At 61.4% G+C, this 18381-nt stretch overlaps 1 protein-coding gene across 4 annotated transcripts in view; it reads left to right on the forward strand.

The window, feature by feature from the left end:
* Positions 1-18381, forward strand: part of RABL6 (RAB, member RAS oncogene family like 6) — a 32660-nt gene that overhangs the window by 13370 nt on the left and 909 nt on the right. Inside the window, exons 2-14 of one of the 4 annotated variants that reach the window (XM_008005578.3) lie at positions 1490-1624; positions 4117-4164; positions 7124-7176; positions 8021-8112; positions 10356-10496; positions 10897-11005; positions 13920-14023; positions 15484-15800; positions 15998-16151; positions 17047-17259; positions 17360-17624; positions 17819-17990; positions 18216-18271. In XM_008005578.3, the coding sequence (XP_008003769.2) occupies positions 1490-1624; positions 4117-4164; positions 7124-7176; positions 8021-8112; positions 10356-10496; positions 10897-11005; positions 13920-14023; positions 15484-15800; positions 15998-16151; positions 17047-17259; positions 17360-17624; positions 17819-17990; positions 18216-18271 (1859 nt within the window). The remainder of the gene's footprint in view (positions 1-1489; positions 1625-4116; positions 4165-7123; positions 7177-8020; positions 8113-10355; positions 10497-10896; positions 11006-13919; positions 14024-15483; positions 15801-15997; positions 16152-17046; positions 17260-17359; positions 17625-17818; positions 17991-18215; positions 18272-18381) is intronic. The other 3 variants (XM_073022104.1, XM_073022106.1, XM_073022105.1) reach the window with 3 other exon arrangements.

The following is an 18381-nucleotide window of genomic DNA, read 5'->3' on the forward strand; positions in this document are numbered from 1 at the left end:
GGGCGGGGGGCGCTGCGGGCGGCCTCGGTCTCCAGGTCCGCCTCGGGGGAGGGAGGGGAACAGGGCCCCGCCTTCGCGGGGTGGGCTCGGCCGGGAGCAGCGCGGAGCCGCCTGGCTGCCCCGGCGTGTGCGGCCGCCACCGTGGCCGTGAGGGCTCCCGGGTCCCCTCTGGTGGCTTTGTCGCAGGGCGGGCCGGCACGTGAAATCTGGCCAGAAGTGTTGCAAGTTGGCACGTTGAGGTACCTAGAATGGGTGAGGAAATGAATAAGCTTCGGGGGAAAAGAAACAATTGTGGAAACAGGTGCCTTGAGGTAGGAGGAGGGAACTGGGCCAGGAGAGAGGAGCCGGGTGGGCCACAGGGACAGCCCAGGGCCCCTCGGAGCTTCGAGGCCGGGCGCCCTCTGTGTTGGGAGCGTGGGGTCCCCCTGACAGAAAACCTGGTGGGGAGTTGCGGGAGTGAGAGCAGCCTGCAGACCTGACCGAAGATGCGGGGAGCCCGCGGGAGACCTGAGACGTGGGGAAGTGGGAGGAGCCTGCAGACCTGTTCCTCGGTTTCCTCTGCTCCCCGCCACCGGCTCCCTTCCCGACACCTTCCCTGGCTCTCTCCTCATGGAAACGCGGAGGACGGCCAGGGCTTCTGCTGTCCCCCATGGCTGTGGTGGGCTCACCGAGACCCGTGTGAGAAGCTCTTGGGGTCTGCCCAGGTCCGAGGGCAGCTGTCTCATTGCTGGCTGCTGTGTCCACACAGCTTCTCGGTCATTCTCCATCCTGTTCTTCCAACACCTCCGCAGGCTGTCTGTTCTTAGTCCAGTCGGGTGCCACGTCCATCCCCATCTCCACCCATTCTGAGCCACCACCTGCCTTTGCTAACCTCGCACTCCCCTCCCAGCTGCCCTCCCTCCCCCGTCACATTTTCAAAACAAGCTGGGCAGTGGTCTCTCCAACCTAGCCCTGGAGCAAGGAGGCCCAGGCCCAGGGCTACCCGGCACACACATGCTGTGCGTGAGCTGGGATGCAGGCCCCATGCTCTGCAGAATTGTGCATTGAAGACACCAGGGCTGCAGAAAACTTGGTTAGGAGCAATCCGCAGACGCCTGGGGTGCTGTGGCGAGCTCCGCAGGCGGCGGGCCCTGACCCTGAGGGTCCCCAGGGGTCCCAGGGGTGGGCTCTAGGGCAGAACCATGTCCTCCAAGTAGAAAGCCTGACCCGGGTTGTGGCCTCCAGCAGCACAGGAGGACCCCCAGCTGCCCCGTGGGCCCTGGTCGCCATCGATGCTCTGTGTGCCGCCAGGTGTCCTCCTGATGGGAGAGGTCACCATGGTTCCCACCCATGGTCTTCCTCCCCTGTCTGCTGGTCTCCTGGGTCTGACTCTGGCAAGAAAGATAAAACAGGTGGCCGCAGAACCGGCTCTCTTTGTAGTTGCTCTTAAAGGTGCAACTTGGATTCGGTTCGTTTGATTTGCCTTTTTTTTTACTCTTCGCGCCCCCAGTGAAGATAGTGATCCGGGGAGACAGGAACACGGGCAAGACAGCGCTGTGGCACCGCCTGCAGGGCCGGCCGTTCGTGGAGGAGTACATCCCCACGCAGGAGATCCAGGTCACCAGCATCCACTGGAGCTACAAGAGTGAGTGTGGCGGGCGCCTCGGGGGTTCGGGCTCCAGGCCTCCACTTCCTTGGCCCTGGTTCCTGGGAGATGCGTTCCCCAGAGGGGGTCTCCCCAAAGAGTTCTTGTCTGTGAGGGACCCTGCTTGCGTGGGGGTCCCGGAGTGAACTCTGGGGGCTCTTTTGGGGTGGATCACCCTGCTGCCCGAGTGAGCTTCATGAAGCCCCGCTGAGCTGGGAGGCTCAGCTCAGGACAGCAGTGGCCGCAGGTGAGTGGGCACGCGGGCGCTGGGGGGACTGCAAGGAGGCGCCTTCCGAGGAGCACTCCCTGGCCTGTGCCCTCTTGGTACACGTGGTGTTTTTTGGGCCCAGCCCCACATCTGCGCTACCACCAGAAATAGTAATAAGACCTTTGAGCCTTGCTCCTGCGGAAAGTTTGTGTCACTTAAAAGATTCAGTGAGGTGGGCTGGATGGTGGGATAGGCCCCTCGCCAGGGTCCCAGTTGGGTGCTGGGGCCTGGGTAGATGCGGGAAGGTGCGGGAGGTGATAGCTGTGGCGGCTCCAAGGCTCGTGCTGTGGGAGGCGGAGCAGCTGCCCTGTGTGTTCAGAATCCTGACAGCAAAAAGCCTTGGGGCTGTTTTTGTTTGTTTGTTTGTTGGTCTGTTTTTTGTTTGTTTATTTTTGAGACAGTCTCGCTCTGGCGCCCAGGCTGGAGTGCAGTGGCGAGATCTCGGCTCACTGGAACCGGGTTCAAGCAATTCTCTGCCTCAGCCTCCTGAGTAGCTGGGATTACAGGTGTCCGCCACCACACCCGGCTAATTTTTTATATATTTAGTAGAGACGGGTCTCACCATCTTGGCCAGGCTGGCCTTGAACTCTGACCATGTGATTCACCCACCTTGAGTTCCCAAAGCACTGGGATTACAGGCATGAGCCACTGCACTTAGCTAGGACTGTTTTAAACACCATTCCTTTTCACTGCAAAAAAAAAATAAAACCTAGTGGGTTACTAGTGGGAGGCAAAGATGAGTTTCAGCTGCCCCATGGTGACAGCTGACACCTGGACTGCTGTGCAGAACAGCCGTGGAGTTGCTGGGCATCTGCTGCTCTCTAGGGCCTGGGAGGGTGGTGCTGGGCTGACAGGACACAGAGCCCACAGGGCTGGCATGCAGAAGCTGTACCTGCCACCGCATGCTCTTCCTGGTTTGGAGTGAGGCCGATGGCAGTGTTTATGCCCCTCTGCTCAGGCGACGTGGATGTGGTTGGTGTGCAGATGCCTGGCGGTGTGAGGGGCCTGGGTGTGCCTCTCCCCTCTGGTTCCTCCCTTCCCCTTGGAATCCTTGGGTGGGTGGGAGGCTCCATCCATTGGCTCCCCCAGACCCCAGCATGCCCCACAATAGGGCACAGTCGCGGGTGCTCAGGAGGAGCGGGCGGCACCAGCAGGCCCAGCCGTGATGGTGCAGCATAGGGCAGGCCTGGGGCCTGTCAGGTGGCTCCGAAGGGAGGATCCGGCCTCCGCTCTCAGTGGTTACTTACATCCCACTCACTCAAAGTGAACCAGAGACCAGTCACTGGATGAAGAAACAGGGTCAGGAGAAGGTGACACAGGTGGGCCCGTTCGTTCACACCCGTCAGCAGGAGCGCACCTGCTCTCATGGAGACTATGGGCAAAACAAAGACATCCACCCAGCCAGGAGGGTCACCTTCCAGTATGCTGAGGCCAGGAGGGGCTGTGCCCAGGATCAGGGCCCTACAGGGAGGGACCCAGGTTTGGGGCCAGGGAGGGAGGGGGCCATGCCCAGGATCAGGGCCCAGGAGGGAGGGGGCTGTGCCCAGCATCAGGGCCGGGGAGGGAGGGGGCCGTGCCCAGGATAGGGGCCTGGGAGGTAGGGGGCCGTGCTCAGGATCAGGGCCCAGGAGGGAGGGGCCCGTGCCCAGGATCGGGCCGAGGAGTGAGGGGGCCGTGCCCAGGATCAGGGCCAGGGAGGGAGGGGCTGTGCCCAGGATCAGGGCCGAGGAGTGAGGGGGCCGTGCCCAGGATCGGGGCTGGGGAGGGAGGGGCCCGTGCCCAGGATCGGGGCTGAGGAGGTAGGGAGCTGTGCGCAGGATCAGGGCCCAGGAGGGAGGGGCCGTGCCCAGGATCTGGGCCGGGGAGGGAGGGGCCCGTGCCCAGGATCGGGGCTGAGGAGGTAGGGAGCTGTGTGCAGGATCAGGGCCCAGGAGGGAGGGGCCGTGCCCAGGATCTGGGCCGGGGAGGGAGGGGCTGTGCCCAGGACTGGGGCTGCGGAGGGAGATACCGTGCGTTCAGTTTGTTGCTGAAGCCGTGTCTGAGCAAAGGCCTGAAGGACCCGCTGTGTGGTCATTTTGGGAGGGCACATCCTGGGCTTCTGGACACTCGGAAGTCCTGGTGGGAGCTGGTGCCTGCGGCGCAGACAACCACACCAGCTTGACCGCTTTGTGCCACCCTGGGAACTTCATGTTGGGCACTGATCTTAGGATTCTCCCTGTTTCAGCCACGGATGACATCGTGAAGGTTGAAGTCTGGGATGTCGTGGACAAAGGTGAGGCGTCTGTGTTCTGTGTTTGCTTCTCTCTGGGACTGTGTGCTCTGTGCAGAGAGGCTTCCTTTCTTTCCCCCGGTGCCCATGCATCACCCACTGTCCTCATGGACGGTGCCCAGGGTCTTGCTGCTCTGCTCCCCTCCACATCCAGTGGTGACCCTGCGGCACAGCACAGCCCTCCTGTGGCACCACATGCTTTGCTGCTTTAGTTAGCATCCCTCCCGCCTCTGAGTGACGGCATGCACGGCGGTGGCAGGTGCGGCCGGGGGTGTGCTTTGAGCCCCAAGGCCTGGGGTGCTATTTTGGGAGCCCTCCTGCACTGCCTGGCAGAGCGATCCAGCACCAGGTGGCCCCATGCCCACAGCCGAGGACCCAGCTCCTGCGCTCCGGAGACAGGCTGTCTAGAGGGATGTGTCCCCGCCAGGGATCCCCAGCCACACAGACCGCACTCTGGGGGCCATGGGAGGGCTGCAGCAGCCCCCGCGGTGTCCTCGACATCGTTGGTCTCCTCAGCCACAAGGTCACGAGTTCCTCTAAGTCCTCAGAGTGGGGCCCGTGGTCTGTGGGCATGTGTGGTGTGTGCAGGGCCCCCCCCGGGGCCCATGGTCCGTGGGCATGTGTGGTGTGTGCAGGGCCCTCCCCGGGGCCCATGGTCTGTGGGCATGTGTGGTGTGTGCAGGGCCCCCCCCGGGGCCCATGGTCCGTGGGCATGTGTGGTGTGTGCAGGGCCCTCCCCGGGGCCCGTGGTCTGTGGGCATGTGTGGTGTGTGCAGGGCCCTCCCCGGGGCCCGTGGTCCGTGGGCATGTGTGGTGTGTGCAGGGCCCTCCCCGGGGCCCGTGGTCCGTGGGCATGTGTGGTGTGTGCAGGGCTGGCCACACGCACGCCCCAGCCTCGCAGGCCTGGCTGTGGCCTCGTTACGAGGTTCTGCTGGAAAGGCGGTCGTGGTCTCTGTGTGATGGTGTCTGTTTGGATGGCGCATGCTCCCCTTCCTCCACCTGTGTTTTGTTGGGGTGGGTTTGGCCATGGGGGATCAGAGACGGGTTCTCATGCAGTTCCTGCAGGGGTGCTGGGCCCCTGCGGCTCCCACCATGCTGCGCTGGACTCTGTGTGGCCCATGCTGACCTGGTGTTCCAGATGCTGTCCCTGCAGAGCTCTGCGTGGTCTCTGGCGTTAGAGGTGGCCACCCACTGCCCTGTCATTGTCTCCGTCCCCACTGTGAGGGGAAGCTATTAGATCTGCCTGTGGCCCCCAGGTGTCTCAGGCGGGGCTGCCCTGACTCCCATCCCGGGATGGTTCCCCCATCCGGGGCAGGGTCCCTTCCAGAGCTGCAGAGATTTTCTGTGTCTCCCTCCAGCTCTGGCTCCCTGGCTGTGGCTCCCTGGCTTTGCCCGTGTGTGGAGCAGGCACAGGCTTCCCGTAGACAGGGTTACCCAGAGTGGGGTTCGTATCTGGGCACTGTGATGGGTGTGGTCTCCATTGCTTAGGATGGGACCCCCTCCTGGTGGCCTGTCGTGCCTGGGGCGGCTGTGGAGGCCTTTGGGTGCAGAGGCCGTCCGGCCCAGTGCTGGGCTTCCTCTGGGGTTGCATGTGTACCCTTGCATCACCTGTTAGCACCCACCAGGGAGTCTCACTCAGCCTAAACCAGGGCCCCTCCGGAGGGAAAGGTCCCCCCAGCTCCATGACGGGGCCTGGCATGCCTTCCACCGCCACCCTGACTCCATGCCCACTGTGCAAGGTGTGAGCACTGCCCACAGCAGCCGGGGCAGCCAGTGGGGAGCGCAGTGGAGGGTGTTGAGGCCTCATGGTCACCTGGTGAGTTCTCAAGGGTAAGAGGAAGGTGAGGCCATCAGGCTCAGCTGGGGCTGCACGGAGCAGGCTGCCAGGAGCGAGGCTGAATGGAGCAGCCTCAAGGTGAGCCGACATCCCTCACCTCCGCCTGGACAGCCAGGGCCCGGCTCCCCTCCAGCCCTGCCTGCTTTCCCCAGAACAGATCTGACCAGCCTCAGTGGCTAGCCCAGGGGGGTGCTGGTTATGCTGTGGACATCCTTCCTGGGTACAGGCCCCAGACAGCCAGCAGTGTTGTGCTGAGCCCTTTGTGGCCGGACTAGGCAGGCTCCTCTGGGCTGGTTCTCTCTCGTACCTTGTGAGGGAGGGGCTGACCCCCCAACCGGGTCACATCGTGGTGAGCAGTTCAGAAACAAGCTGTGGAATAAAGTGGAGGTGGCGTTTTAAACACATGAGCCCCATCTGTTCTTAGGGGTTTTGTTTGTTGTCCCAGTCCATGACTTCAAGACTGGGATCCCCAGAGTTCCCAGGATGGTCTGGAGCCTTTTCTCCTCAGGTCAGCATTGTGGAGATAGAGGGAGGGGCCATGGCCCCTCACTGGTCAGGAGAGCCATGGTGACCTTGATGGTGGAGGCTCAGGGGGACCCAGACCATGGACACCACACAGCTGCCCTCCTGCCTCCCCAGGCCGCTTCAGGGCTGGGACCCCTGCCTTCCTCTCCTTTTCTCCCGTGCTGGTTGTTGCCTTGAGAGTCTGCGCTCATCTCCCTACTTTCACCCCAGGGGGAGGCCCCTCACTTTCCCACCATATCCCTTGTACTTCCTCCCGCCCTGGACTTGGGGGAGCTGGGGAGGGGCCCTTCCTTCAGCAGCAAACCCTCCTGGTGCAGGGCTGTGGGCCATCCCACCGCAGCCTGTCCAGCAGCTGCTGAGCCCGTGGGCCCCATCTAGCACCTTCTGTCCAGGCCCAGCCCAGCCCTGCCCCCAAAGCTGACAGCAGGGCCTTGCCCAGGTCCCGCTACTGCAGAGTTTGTGGGTGCCCACGCTGCAGGCTGGTTGGGGTGGTGGAGCAGGGCACCTGCCAGAGCTGGGGGCTGAGTGGCCAAGGGGGACCGATGCTCCTCCTGTGGCCCAGGCGTTCCACCTCATAATTTTTGTTTGTTTTTAAATAAGGAAAATGCAAAAAGCGAGGCGACGGCTTAAAGATGGAGAACGACCCACAGGAGGTGAGTGCTCGGTGCACGATGGGTAGCAGTGGCTCAGGGCCCTGGGGTGCGTGAGCTGGTGCCCAACACTTCACACGCCTTTGACCCCAAGCACCCCAGTTATGCTGTGGCCACGGGGGCCGCTGGCCTTCCCACCTGCTCCGCAAACCCCCCACTGCCATGGCTGCATTTGGGGGTGGGTGGCTCACCTGTACTAGATGTCATGTTGGAGCGACCCCTATTGGCATTTGAGTGACCTGAGAAGTATTTAAGTGAATTCACCAAACTTTTATCCCAGTCACTGTGGGCTCGGCCCTTCAAAGCACAGGATACATCTTGCAGTGGTGGTTGTGGGCGTGTTTCTCTCCCTGGAGCCACTTGGGGCCAACCCAACCTGAGCCTGACACACCCAGGGCCTCTCACCCTCCGTGCAGTGCATCCCACTCCCTTTAGAGCATGGGGTGGAGTGACTCTGCCCACAGCACTGCAGCCAGCCCTGTTTGTGGGCACTGGAAGCTTCCGGAACGCACATCTAGCCGAGGGCGGCTGGTAGTCCAGCACCTGCCTCTTATTTTCGAGTGGTGGTTTGGTCATCCGTGAGGCCTGGGGCAGACACTGCTGTGATTAGTGTGAGGTCCTCGGTAGGGGGCTTGTTCAGGGAGCTGCCAGTGAGGCTGGGGTTGACTGTCAGACCCTTTGGGGCAAACCTGTGTTTAGCTATCCCATTTCTTCAGCGTATCGTTTCCAAATGGAGCTGGCTGTTATCTTTTCAGATTAGAAAACTATCCAGCCTTTTCCAGGGCTGTGGGCCACATGGGTGGGGCTCATCCTGGGCCAGTCTCATTACTGTTCCCTCCGTCCCCAGGCGGAGTCCGACATGGCCCTGGATGCCGAGTTCCTGGACGTGTACAAGAGCTGCAACGGCGTGGTCATGATGTTTGACATCACCAAGCAGTGGTAAGCGGGAGCTGGCGGGGCGGCCACCTGTGACTCTCACCCCCTAGCCCCTTGGGCGCCCTCTCTGTGCAGCAGATAACGGTTAGAGTGGCAGCATTCTGCAGGGCCAAGGGACTCTTGCTGGGCAGCTGTGGCGGCTCAGCCACGAGGGGCAGTGGCCTGGATGTCGGACTAGGCAACAGCTATGTCTGTGCATATGGGGTGGGATGGCGCGGCCGGCTGCAAAAGGTGTCTGGGGCAAGGCATGTACCTTCCATAGCCCCACTATTCTTCCTGAAAAACCATCTGAGATTTGGCAGAAGCAAGTGGCTGCTTGTGTTGAGGGCTCCCCGAGACCTCCGTCTTCCATGACCTAGGAGAACCCACGCCAAGGTTCATTCTAGCAAGAAGATGACAGCAAAATCTGCTAAGGGCAGTGGCACTCAGGACTATCTCTGGGGGACCAGGCGCAAGTGCCCAGAGGCCACTGTGTGGAGTCACATGGGATCCACTCAGCTCCTCAGGAGTGCAGTGCCCCCCAGGGCACACTGGAGCCCCAGCGTGGGGGTGCTGCAGACACACACTTGGTGCAAGGCTCCTAGAAGAACGAGGGCCTTGTGGAGACCAGCCTCCTGGCGCGGGGCCCCTCCTACCCAGTGCCTGGAGCACTAGGAGCAGCACATTCGACGCGTCCAGGCATCTGCTCTTCCCAGCAGTGGGTCTGGCCTGGGGGCCTGGTCAGCAGCTTCTCTTACTTGGGAAGACCCCCACACCAGGGTTAAGCACACCGCCTGTCACGGGGACCCCCACACCAGGGTTAAGCACACCGCCTGTCACGGGGCCACACACTTAGCACGCATCAGCAGCCCAGGCCTGAGGGCGGCTTGCAGCGCCTGGCTGGCCATGCTCTAGGCCTCTGCCAACCTTTGCTAATGCTGGGAACCCTGCCTGCCCTCACTGACTGCAGGCACCCTCGGGAGAGCCCTTGGTGGGGGTGTGGCACACGGATGGCAGGAGAACTACACACGGGGCTGGTGGACCCACCCGGGGCACGAGTCCAGCTTGGGCGCACACACGCCAGCCTCACCTGGGCGAGCAGTGGTGCTGCTCTTCCTCCGGCCTCTCCTGTCTAGGCCAGCCTGCTGGCCTGGTGGGTGGGAAGTGGCTTTTCCCAAGCGAAGTTGAGTGTGGACGCAGAGTGGCCTCCACGACACCTCCCACTGCTGCCGCGGGAACGGCCTGGAGGGAGCCGCATCCACCTGGGCTGCCATGCGAGGAGTGGGCAGGAGGGACAGCGAGACTCGAGCCAGCTTGGGAAGACGCGGCAAAGACACTCACCTGTGGGCCCGGAGACCCTGTTGGCAGCACCAGCCTGGGTGGGCGATGCCTGTGGTAGCAATGCTTTGGAGCCCCTGCTGCCCAACATGAAGGATGGAGAACACCACCGGCTCAGACAGCGGCTTCAAGCGCTATGCAGGCCCTTCACAGCTGCGAGGGGCAGGAGACACCAGAGGGCCGCCTGCTTAGGACCAGAGGTGCCCCTGGGCCGGCCTTGGTGAGGGACCGGTTTAAATGACTGTGTGCAAATGAAAGAAAACGGAGTTACAAACTTAGGATGCTGCGTTTTTCACCCACTTGTGTTGGCTTTCTCTCAGTCGGGAAGTTTTGTCACTTGAAGTGCTAGTTATTTCTTCACAAGCCTTTTGGAAAACCGTGTAGCTGAGAAACTGGCAGCTCCGCGCCAGGCAGATTCTGGAGACTTGCCATCCGTGCCAGGAGATGTCTGCTTAAGACAAGGCTCTCCAAACAGCCGCTTGACCGGCAGTAGCAGGGGCACCCCAGGGTGTCCTTGGCCTCCCCGGTGGGCAGGGAGCCTGGACGAGCAGCCATGGGGTCAATGCCGAGGGGCACAGAGGACAGTGTGGGATGAGGGTGGACGCAGGCAAAGCCAGAGGTGGTTTTGTAGGGATGTGGACGCGGGGCGCTCTGAGGGAAGGCAGGGACAGGCAGGGGCATTCCAGTGTGGGGTGCGGTCCAGTGTGTCCCTCAGGGAGAGGGATGGGCAGGGGCTGCAGGCTGGGAGGGGTGCGAAGGCCCTCGAGGCACTTCCCTCTCGCTCTGCACGCTCGAGGCTGCTTCCAGTGGGGGGATGTTGGAAATGAGAAGCAGCCACCGTCCTCAGGCCTGGGCACACAGTAGCTTCCCAGGGAAGGACAGGGCGTCGCAGAGCTGAAACTAAGCCAGGTCCTCACCTGTTCCCTGAGGACCTTCAATTATATTCTCCGGGAGCTTCCGAAAGTGCCCACCCACGTGCCAGTGTGCGTGCTGGGCAACTACCGGGACATGGGCGAGCACCGAGTCATCCTGCCGGACGACGTGCGTGACTTCATCGACAACCTGGACAGGTGAGTGCGGTGGCCCTGCTCCCAAGTGACCCTGCCTGGTGCTCTGGTGCATGGGGGAGGGTGCTGAGGCAGAGGCCGGGGGAAGGGTTAGCGTTAGTTAGCACGGGGGCCGGGGGTGTCAGGTCACACCGCGGCGTGGGGCTCACTGAAGCCTGGGTCTCCCCAATGGCATTGCCGGGAACTGTGTGCTGGGAACTGTGTGCTGGGGTGAGGTGCTGGCACTGTGGGGGTCACCTGCAGAAGGGCACTCAACTTAGCTGGTTAGCAGGGCTCAGCAGGGTCCTGTGGCCTCAGGAGCCTGCAGGAGGAGGGAGGGCAGTGCGGACCGGCAGCCGTGGGCCCAGGGGTGGTCCTTGGCACCGGGGCAAGGGTCTTTCTCTTGCATCTTCCTTTCTGAAAGCAGACCTCCAGGTTCCTCCTACTTCCGCTATGCTGAGTCTTCCATGAAGAACAGCTTTGGCCTAAAGTACCTTCATAAGTTCTTCAATATCCCATTTTTGCAGCTTCAGGTAAGCACTCACCGTGTGGGGTGGAGTGGATGCTGGTCTCTCACCTCTTTCCAGGCATCTCCTGCGTAGCGATGGGCCTCCCTCCTAATGCCTGAGAAAGCTGTGGGCCTGTTCAGAGGTTGGCTGCTGGCAAGGGCCCAGCGTTCTACTGCGCCTGCCTGCTCTGGGTGGCAGAGAGTGCAGGGTCCTCAGGGCTAGAGCCAGTTCCAGGAGCCCCTCCACCTCTGCAGACCCCTTGCTCAGTTTCCCCTAGTGTTTCTGGTTGCTTTTGTTTGTTGAGATAAGGTCTTGCTGTGTGGCCCAGGCTGGAGTGCAGTGGCGCAATCATGGCTCAATGCAGCCTCAAACTCCTGGGCTCAGGCAATCCTCCCACCTCAGTCTCCCAAAGTGCTGGGATGTCAGGCGTGAGCCACCGAGGTACTCGCTGTTCACATCTCACATTTCCCTGGTGCTTGTGTCAAAACCAGGGAACCAACTTTGGTCTGTGGACTAAACTCAATTTCCCTTGTAGAAACAAGGGGCCAGGCCAGCTGTGGCTGCAAAGGAGCCCAGCAAACGACGAGGCTTGAACCTCCTCACCCTGGGCTGCCCTGACTGGGTCTGGGGGACCTGGGGCCCAGCTGCAGCCTTGGTCTTTCTCCAGAAGGATATCAGGCTTACCCAGGGAAGGGGCTGTGCTGTCCTCCTGGTGTCAGAAGAAGTGAGGACGCCTGCAGGCTGGGACTGCTGCTGGGGACGTTTCGGTGGGAAGGAAGGCTGGCAGTCAGACTTGTGCAGTGCCGGCACTCCTGGGGAGGCCCGTCCTTCATGCAGAGCCGTCCCCTCATCACTGGGTTGGTTACTCCTTGGAGAGCTCCCCACTGCTCGCTGCTCCATTCCCTGATGGTTTGCCCTCCAAACCCTTCCAAAGCCTCCCAGGGAGAGCACGGGACCCTGGACAGTCTTGAGCTGGAAGCGTAGGGCTGAGCTGTGTGTCACTCTCCTTTTGCTATGGATGTGCTCAAGCAGATCTGATGTCCTCACCCGTCTCAGCAGCGGGACCCCCATTTCCTCTTTGTCTTGCCCCTGGATGGCCTGGAAGCAAATTTCAGGCCTCTGTGTCACCTAAAAATATTTCAAACACATCTCTAAAAAATTCGTTCTGTTTTTTTTAACCTGACCATAGTACCTAATGTAATACCTCACATTAAAGTCACAGGTTTTTCTTGGAGAAATAAGCCACAATAACAAATTTAAAAAATAAAATTCCCAAAGATTTCAAAGAGTTCTTCAGATCATCAGGTATTTAGTCAGTATCCAGAGTAGGATCCAGAGTTCACACATTTGGTTAAAATCACATTTTGTTGTTGTTGTAGCCATTTTTGGCGACCTTACTGACTTTAATATCCTTTTTTTGGAGGGTGGGAGATGGAGTCTCACTCTGTCACTTAGGCTGGAGTACAGTGGTGCGATCTCACCTCACTGCAACCTCCGCCTCCTGGGTTCAAGCGGTTCTTCTGCCTCAGCCTCCCAAGTAGCTGGGATTACAGGCACGTGCCACCACGCCCGGCTAATTTTTGTATTTTTAGTAGAGATGGGGTTTCGCCATATTGGCCCGGATGGTCTCGATCTCTTGACCTCATGATCTGCCCGCCTTGGCCTCTCAAAGTGCTGGGAATTACAGGTGTGAGCCACCGCGCCCGGCCTCACATTTTTATTTATTTTATTTAATTTTAATTTTTATTATTTTTATTTTTTTGAGACAGAGTCTCGCTCTGTCACCCAGGCTGGAGTGCAGTGGCGCGATCTCGGCTCACTGCAAGCTCCGCCTCCCGGGTTCACGCCATTCTCCTGCCTCAGCCTCCCAAGTAGCTGGGACTACAGGCGCCCGCCACAACACCTGGCTAGTTTTTTGTATTTTTAGTAGAAACGGGGTTTCACCGTGTTAGCCAGGATGGTCTCGATCTCCTGACATCGTGATCCGCCCGCCTCGGCCTCCCAACGTGCTGGGATTACAGGCGTGAGCCACCGCGCCCGGCCACGTTTTTATTTTAAAAACCCCTCCAGGCTGAGCGCAGTGGCTCACACCTATAATCTCAGCTCTTAGGGAGGTAGAGGCGGGAGGATAGCTTGAGCCTAGGAGTTAAAGATCTGCCTGGGCAATAAATATAGCAAGACCCTGTTCTAAAAAAAAAAAAAAAAAACTCTTCAACCTGAAAAAACTGATTAAAAAAAAAAAAAAGAGGCCAGGCAGGTAGCTGAGGCCTGTAATTTCAGCAGAGGCCACGGTGGGAGGATCACTTGAGCTCAGGAATTCGAAACCAGTCTGGGCAACATAGCGAGACCCCATCTCTATTAAAAAAGAGAGAAGGGGCCAGGCGCAGTGGCTCACCTGAGATCAGGAGTTCGTGAGGCTCTGGCGTTTGTATTTAATTTGAATCTAAAGCGAGCAGCGACATGGACCGGCCTCAGACCAGCCTGGGGCTCCAGGCCAGGAGGGCAGCAGTGTGCTCCAGAGCCAGCTGCCTGTGGGTGTGGGGATGGTGGCAATGCGTGGCCGGGGCTGTGTCCTGCCACCAGAGGTGTGCACGGCGGGGAGCAGAGAGGCTTTGTTTTCCAGGTGAAGGTGAGGCTGCTTCACCCTTGGAGGTGTGTGTGGGTGGGGGTGCTTTGAGGTTTATGCCTGTGGCAGAGCTGTCCCCCTGAGCGATGCTGGCAGCCTGTAGGTGTCGTACCGGCCGCTGCAGAGGAATCGTGGGCTTCTGTGGTTCCAGTGAGGCCCAGCCCAGAGCTCCATGAGTTGCTGAGCACCCATCCCTACAGCATCTCCTGGTTTAGTCAGCAGGAGGCGTCCCCTGTGCACTCAGCTGCTGTCGGGCTGGGGCAGTCGCAGCAGGAAGGGCCCCTGCTCAGGCCTGTGTGCTCCCTTCTGCAGAGGGAGACGCTGCTGCGGCAGCTGGAGACAAACCAGCTGGACATGGACGCCACACTGGAGGAGCTGTCGGTGCAGCAGGAGACGGAGGACCAGAACTACGGCATGTATGTGGCTGCGTCCGTCTGCGGGGGCAGTGTGGGGGCTGCAGGCACGGCCGTGGTGCCGGGCCATGGGCTGCACCAAGGAGAGGAACCCATTTGGAGTGCCCCCCGTTTGGGGTAAATTAGTTCTCTTGGGGCATAGGTGGAAGAGGGCTCAGGTTGGCACTGCCCCCAGCAGCCCCCTCACAGTCACACCTGGCATGGACTCCTCGTGCAGGTCATGCCGTGCCTGCCGCTCTGAGCACTGCTGACCGTGGCCAGGTGCTGATGCTGGTGGAGTCCTGCTAGGGCTGCCTGCCCATCAGGGGCTTAGCTTCCCACATTGATGCCAGCGTGGGGTGTGCTTTCTGGTCAGCTCCTTGACTTTGGGAAGCTCCCTGTGCTGAAGAGGCATACAGACCAGGACATGGAGGTCTCTGGTCCTTGACAGCAGAGGGCGGCTCCGAGCAGCCTCCTGAGTGGGCCTGGGCAGCACACGCAGCCCCGGGGGTTTCGGGCAGTGGGACAGCTGGCCCGTTCTCTGCCTCAGGCTCCTGCACAGCTGGGGGCTTGGTGCCTCCCCAGGCAGGGACCACGGAATCAGCGACCCTCCTGAGGCCCCCCAGCAGGTCTCTGGTTCCAGAGGGAGAGCCCTGTGGGTCACCTCGGATCTGGCTGTTGGTTGAGACACAGCAAGAGACTGAGAGGGAAGGCAGTTTGATGCCTGGAGAGGGACCCATGGCTTCTGGCTCCCAGAATGGACCCCCCCGCATGGGCGCTTCTCTGTTGAACCAATCCTGGCATTTCCTGGGACTGAGAGTTGGGTCAGCTGGATGCTGCGATGGCCGCACGTGCTCCACCAAGCCCCAGCCCCCTGCTCTTCCCAGAAATCCCCCCTCACGGGAAGGTCCACTTGCTGCCATCTGGCCACCTCTGCATGGAGCCCCCAAAGGCTGTGCCTCAGAACAGATCTGAAATGACTTTCCGGGGAGCTGAACACAGGCACGCTGGTGCCTGCTGTCCCCGCCCTTCGGGGCTGCTGTTCTTTTTTTCTGAGACAGGGTCTTGCTCTGTTGCCCAGGCTGGAGTGCAATGGCATGATCTCGGCTCACTGCAAGCTCCGCCTCCCGGGTTCACGCCATTCTCCTGCCTCAGCCTCCCGAGTAGCTGAGGCTACAGGCGCCGCCACCTTGCCCGGCTAATTTTTTTGTGTTTTTAGTAGAGACGGGGTTTCACCATGTTAGCCAGGACGGTCTTATCTCCTGACCTCGTGATCTGCCCGCCTCGGCCTCCCACAGTGCTGGGATGACAGGCATGAGCCCCCGCCCGGCCAGCGCTGCTGCTCTTGGAAGTGGGTGGGGATGACGGCCCAGAACACGGTGGCTCTTCCCTGCCCTATCCACAGCAGCAGAGAGCCCCCGTCACCTGCGGGCCTCAGTGAGGGGCGGAGGAGCCAGGCTTCTCACCCGCCTTCTGCCTTCCAGCTTCCTGGAGATGATGGAGGCTCGCAGCCGCGGTCATGCGTCCCCACTGGTGGCCAACGGGCAGAGCCCGTCCTCGGGCTCCCAGTCACCGGTGGTGCCTCCAGGCGCTGTGTCCACAGGGAGCTCCAGCCCCGGCACACCCCAGCCCGCCCCACAGCTGCCCCTCAATGCCGCCCCACCATGCTCTGTGCCCCCTGCACCACCCTCAGAGGCCCTACCCCCACCTGCGTGCCCCTTAGCCCCCGCCCCGCGGCGCAGCATCATCTCGAGGCTGTTTGGGACGTCACCTGCCGCCGAGGCAGCCCCTCTACCTCCAGGTAGGCCCTGGAGCTGCCCCTCCCAAAGTGGTCCCCGTCCCCCACGCCCTCACAGGTGGGTCTCTGGGTCTCGGAGCGCTCCGTACTTCTTCCTGCTTGTCCCAGTCCCGTGGGCACGTCCCTGGTGGGCCTGGCTTGGGGTTGGGTGCAGTGAGGGTTCTGGTGCTGAGAAGAGGACCCAGCATCACTGTTTACAGAGCCAGTCCTGGCCGCGGAGGCCCCAGCAGCAGTGCAGAGCGTGGAGGACTTTGTTCCCGACGACCGCCTGGACCGCAGCTTCCTCGAAGATGCGACCCCCGCCAGGGACGAGAAGAAGGTGGGGGCCAAGGCTGCCCAGCAGGACAGCGACAGGTGAGGGGTGGGCCTGGACCTCCTCTCCCATTGCCCCCAGCCTCTAGGGCGCCCGAGCAGGAGGTAGGGCTGGCTTCCTGGGGGTGCAGAAGGGGTGCCCTGCTGGCTGGTCTCTGTTGACTGAGGACAGAGCAGATCTGTGGCTGGAGCAGATGAGGGAAGAGCTTAGACGGGGCTTCCGGACATCAGAAAGGCCTGGCCACCTGCTCTGCCCACACCCTGGAGAGGACAGGAGCACCTTGGAGTCTTCTGTGGGCAGATTCCACACGGAGGCCATTGGCAAGGCCACTCCAGGTGATACGGGAGGTTCAGGTCGCCAGATGTTGTCTCCGCAGGGCCAGGGCCTGGGTGCTGCAGAGCTGGGGGCGGCTTCCTGCAGGTCCTAGAGCTGGAAGCTAGAGCTGCCTCCCCATCTGTCTGCCAGCCCCTCTCCCACCGCTCTGCCAAGTTGCCCCAAACTCTGCCTGCAGCAAAGCCCTGCGTTTGGTCCCAGGTGTGGACTCCATTGGACATGCTCCACCCCCGGTGGCCTCAGCACCTCAGCCTCACCCATTGCTGTGGGGCGGCAGCTTCCTCCAGAAATACACAAAGGATGGAAAGCCTGGTGGCCCTGAGCTGGGCCCGCCTCCTCCATGAGTGCCCACCTGCGCGGCCCCACATCCTTCGCCTGTGGACTACAGGGCAACACTGTGTCCGACCTTGAGCCGCCGACCCCTTTCTGCTCAGCAGCCCTGCGACAGCCATGAGGAGGCTTCCCCTAGAACACAGCACCCGGGGTGGGGTAGCCCCACGGCCAGGGTGTGCCGGGTACCAGGGTGCCTGGAACCAAGGCCTGTGAGCCCGGCCGGCTATCCCTACCCTGTGGCCTCTGACCACTTTGCCCCCTGCTTTGCAGTGATGCGGAGGCCCTGGGCAGCAACCCAATGGTGGCAGGGTTCCAGGACGATGTGGACCTCGAAGACCAGCCACATGGGAGTTCCCCACCACCTGCTGGTCCCGTCCCCAGTCAGAACATCACTCTTTCAAGTGAGGAGGAAGCAGAAGTGGTGGATCCCCCAAAAGGCCCTGCCCCGGCTCCCCAGCAGTGCTCAGAGCCAGAGACCAAGTGGTAAGGGCAGGTGTCCCCAGGGGTGTGGCCTGGAGACTGGGGTGGGGCAGCTCAGGACACCTCCGGAGGACCCTGACTGACCCTCTGCTTGTCCACAAAGGTCCTCCATACCAGCTTCAAAGCCATGGAGGGGGACAGCTCCCAGGAGGGCCGCAGCACTGCCCCGGCCAGGCGGTGCCTCTGTTCGCACAGGTCCGGAAAAGCACAGCAGCACCAGGCCCCCTGCTGAGATTGAGCCGGGGAAGGGTGAGCAGGCATCCTCATCCGAGAGTGACCCCGAGGGGCCCATCGCTGCACAGATGCTGTCCTTTGTCATGGATGACCCCGACTTTGAGAGCGAGACGTCAGACACACAGCGCAGGGTGGTAAGACGGGTCCTCCCCGGCCAGAGGTCAGCCAGGAGGCCAGGGTCTCTCAGTGGGTGGGTGCAGTGGGAGAAGGCTTCTGGAAGAGGCGTCTTATGTCCCCACACTTGGGCCTTCTGGCTGGGTTTGCGACCCCACAACCCCTGAGGGTGTGGGAGGAACGATGGCCTGACTAGCTGCTCTCCCTGCTCCAGGATGAGTTTCCCGTGCGAGATGACCCCTCCGATGTGACTGACGAGGACGAGGCCCTTGCTCAGCCGCCCCCAGCCCCCAAGCTCCCTCTCCCCACTTTCAGACTGAAGAATGACTCGGACCTCTTCGGGCTGGGGCTGGAGGAGGCTGGACCCAAGGAGAGCAGCGAGGAAGGTGGGCGGGGGCACCGGAGTGCGGTCAGCCTGCTGGAGTCTGGGTAGAACGTGGGCCTCCTCCCAGCTGCTGGCCACTGGCCGGGGGCCTTTCCTGAGTCCAGGAGGCAGTGCCATGCTCCTGGCAGCCCCTTGCAGGAGTGTGGTCCTGTCCATCAGCAGGGCCTCCTGGGGGGCTGGGGCTCACTGCTCTGTGTTTGAGCCACTGTCTGTCCTGTCTGTGTAGGTAAGGAGGGCAAAACCCCCGCTAAGGAGAAGAAGAAGAAGAAGAAAGGCAAAGAGGTACCAGCTTCCCCCCTTCCTAACAGGCCAGGGCTGGGCGGTGCGTGGTCCTGGGACCAGGGCTCTGTTGGTGGGCCAGGGCTGGGCAGCATGCGGTCCTGGGACTGGGG

The sequence above is a fragment of the Chlorocebus sabaeus genome, chromosome 12 (assembly GCF_047675955.1).
Source record: "Chlorocebus sabaeus isolate Y175 chromosome 12, mChlSab1.0.hap1, whole genome shotgun sequence".
NCBI lineage: Eukaryota > Metazoa > Chordata > Mammalia > Primates > Cercopithecidae > Chlorocebus > Chlorocebus sabaeus.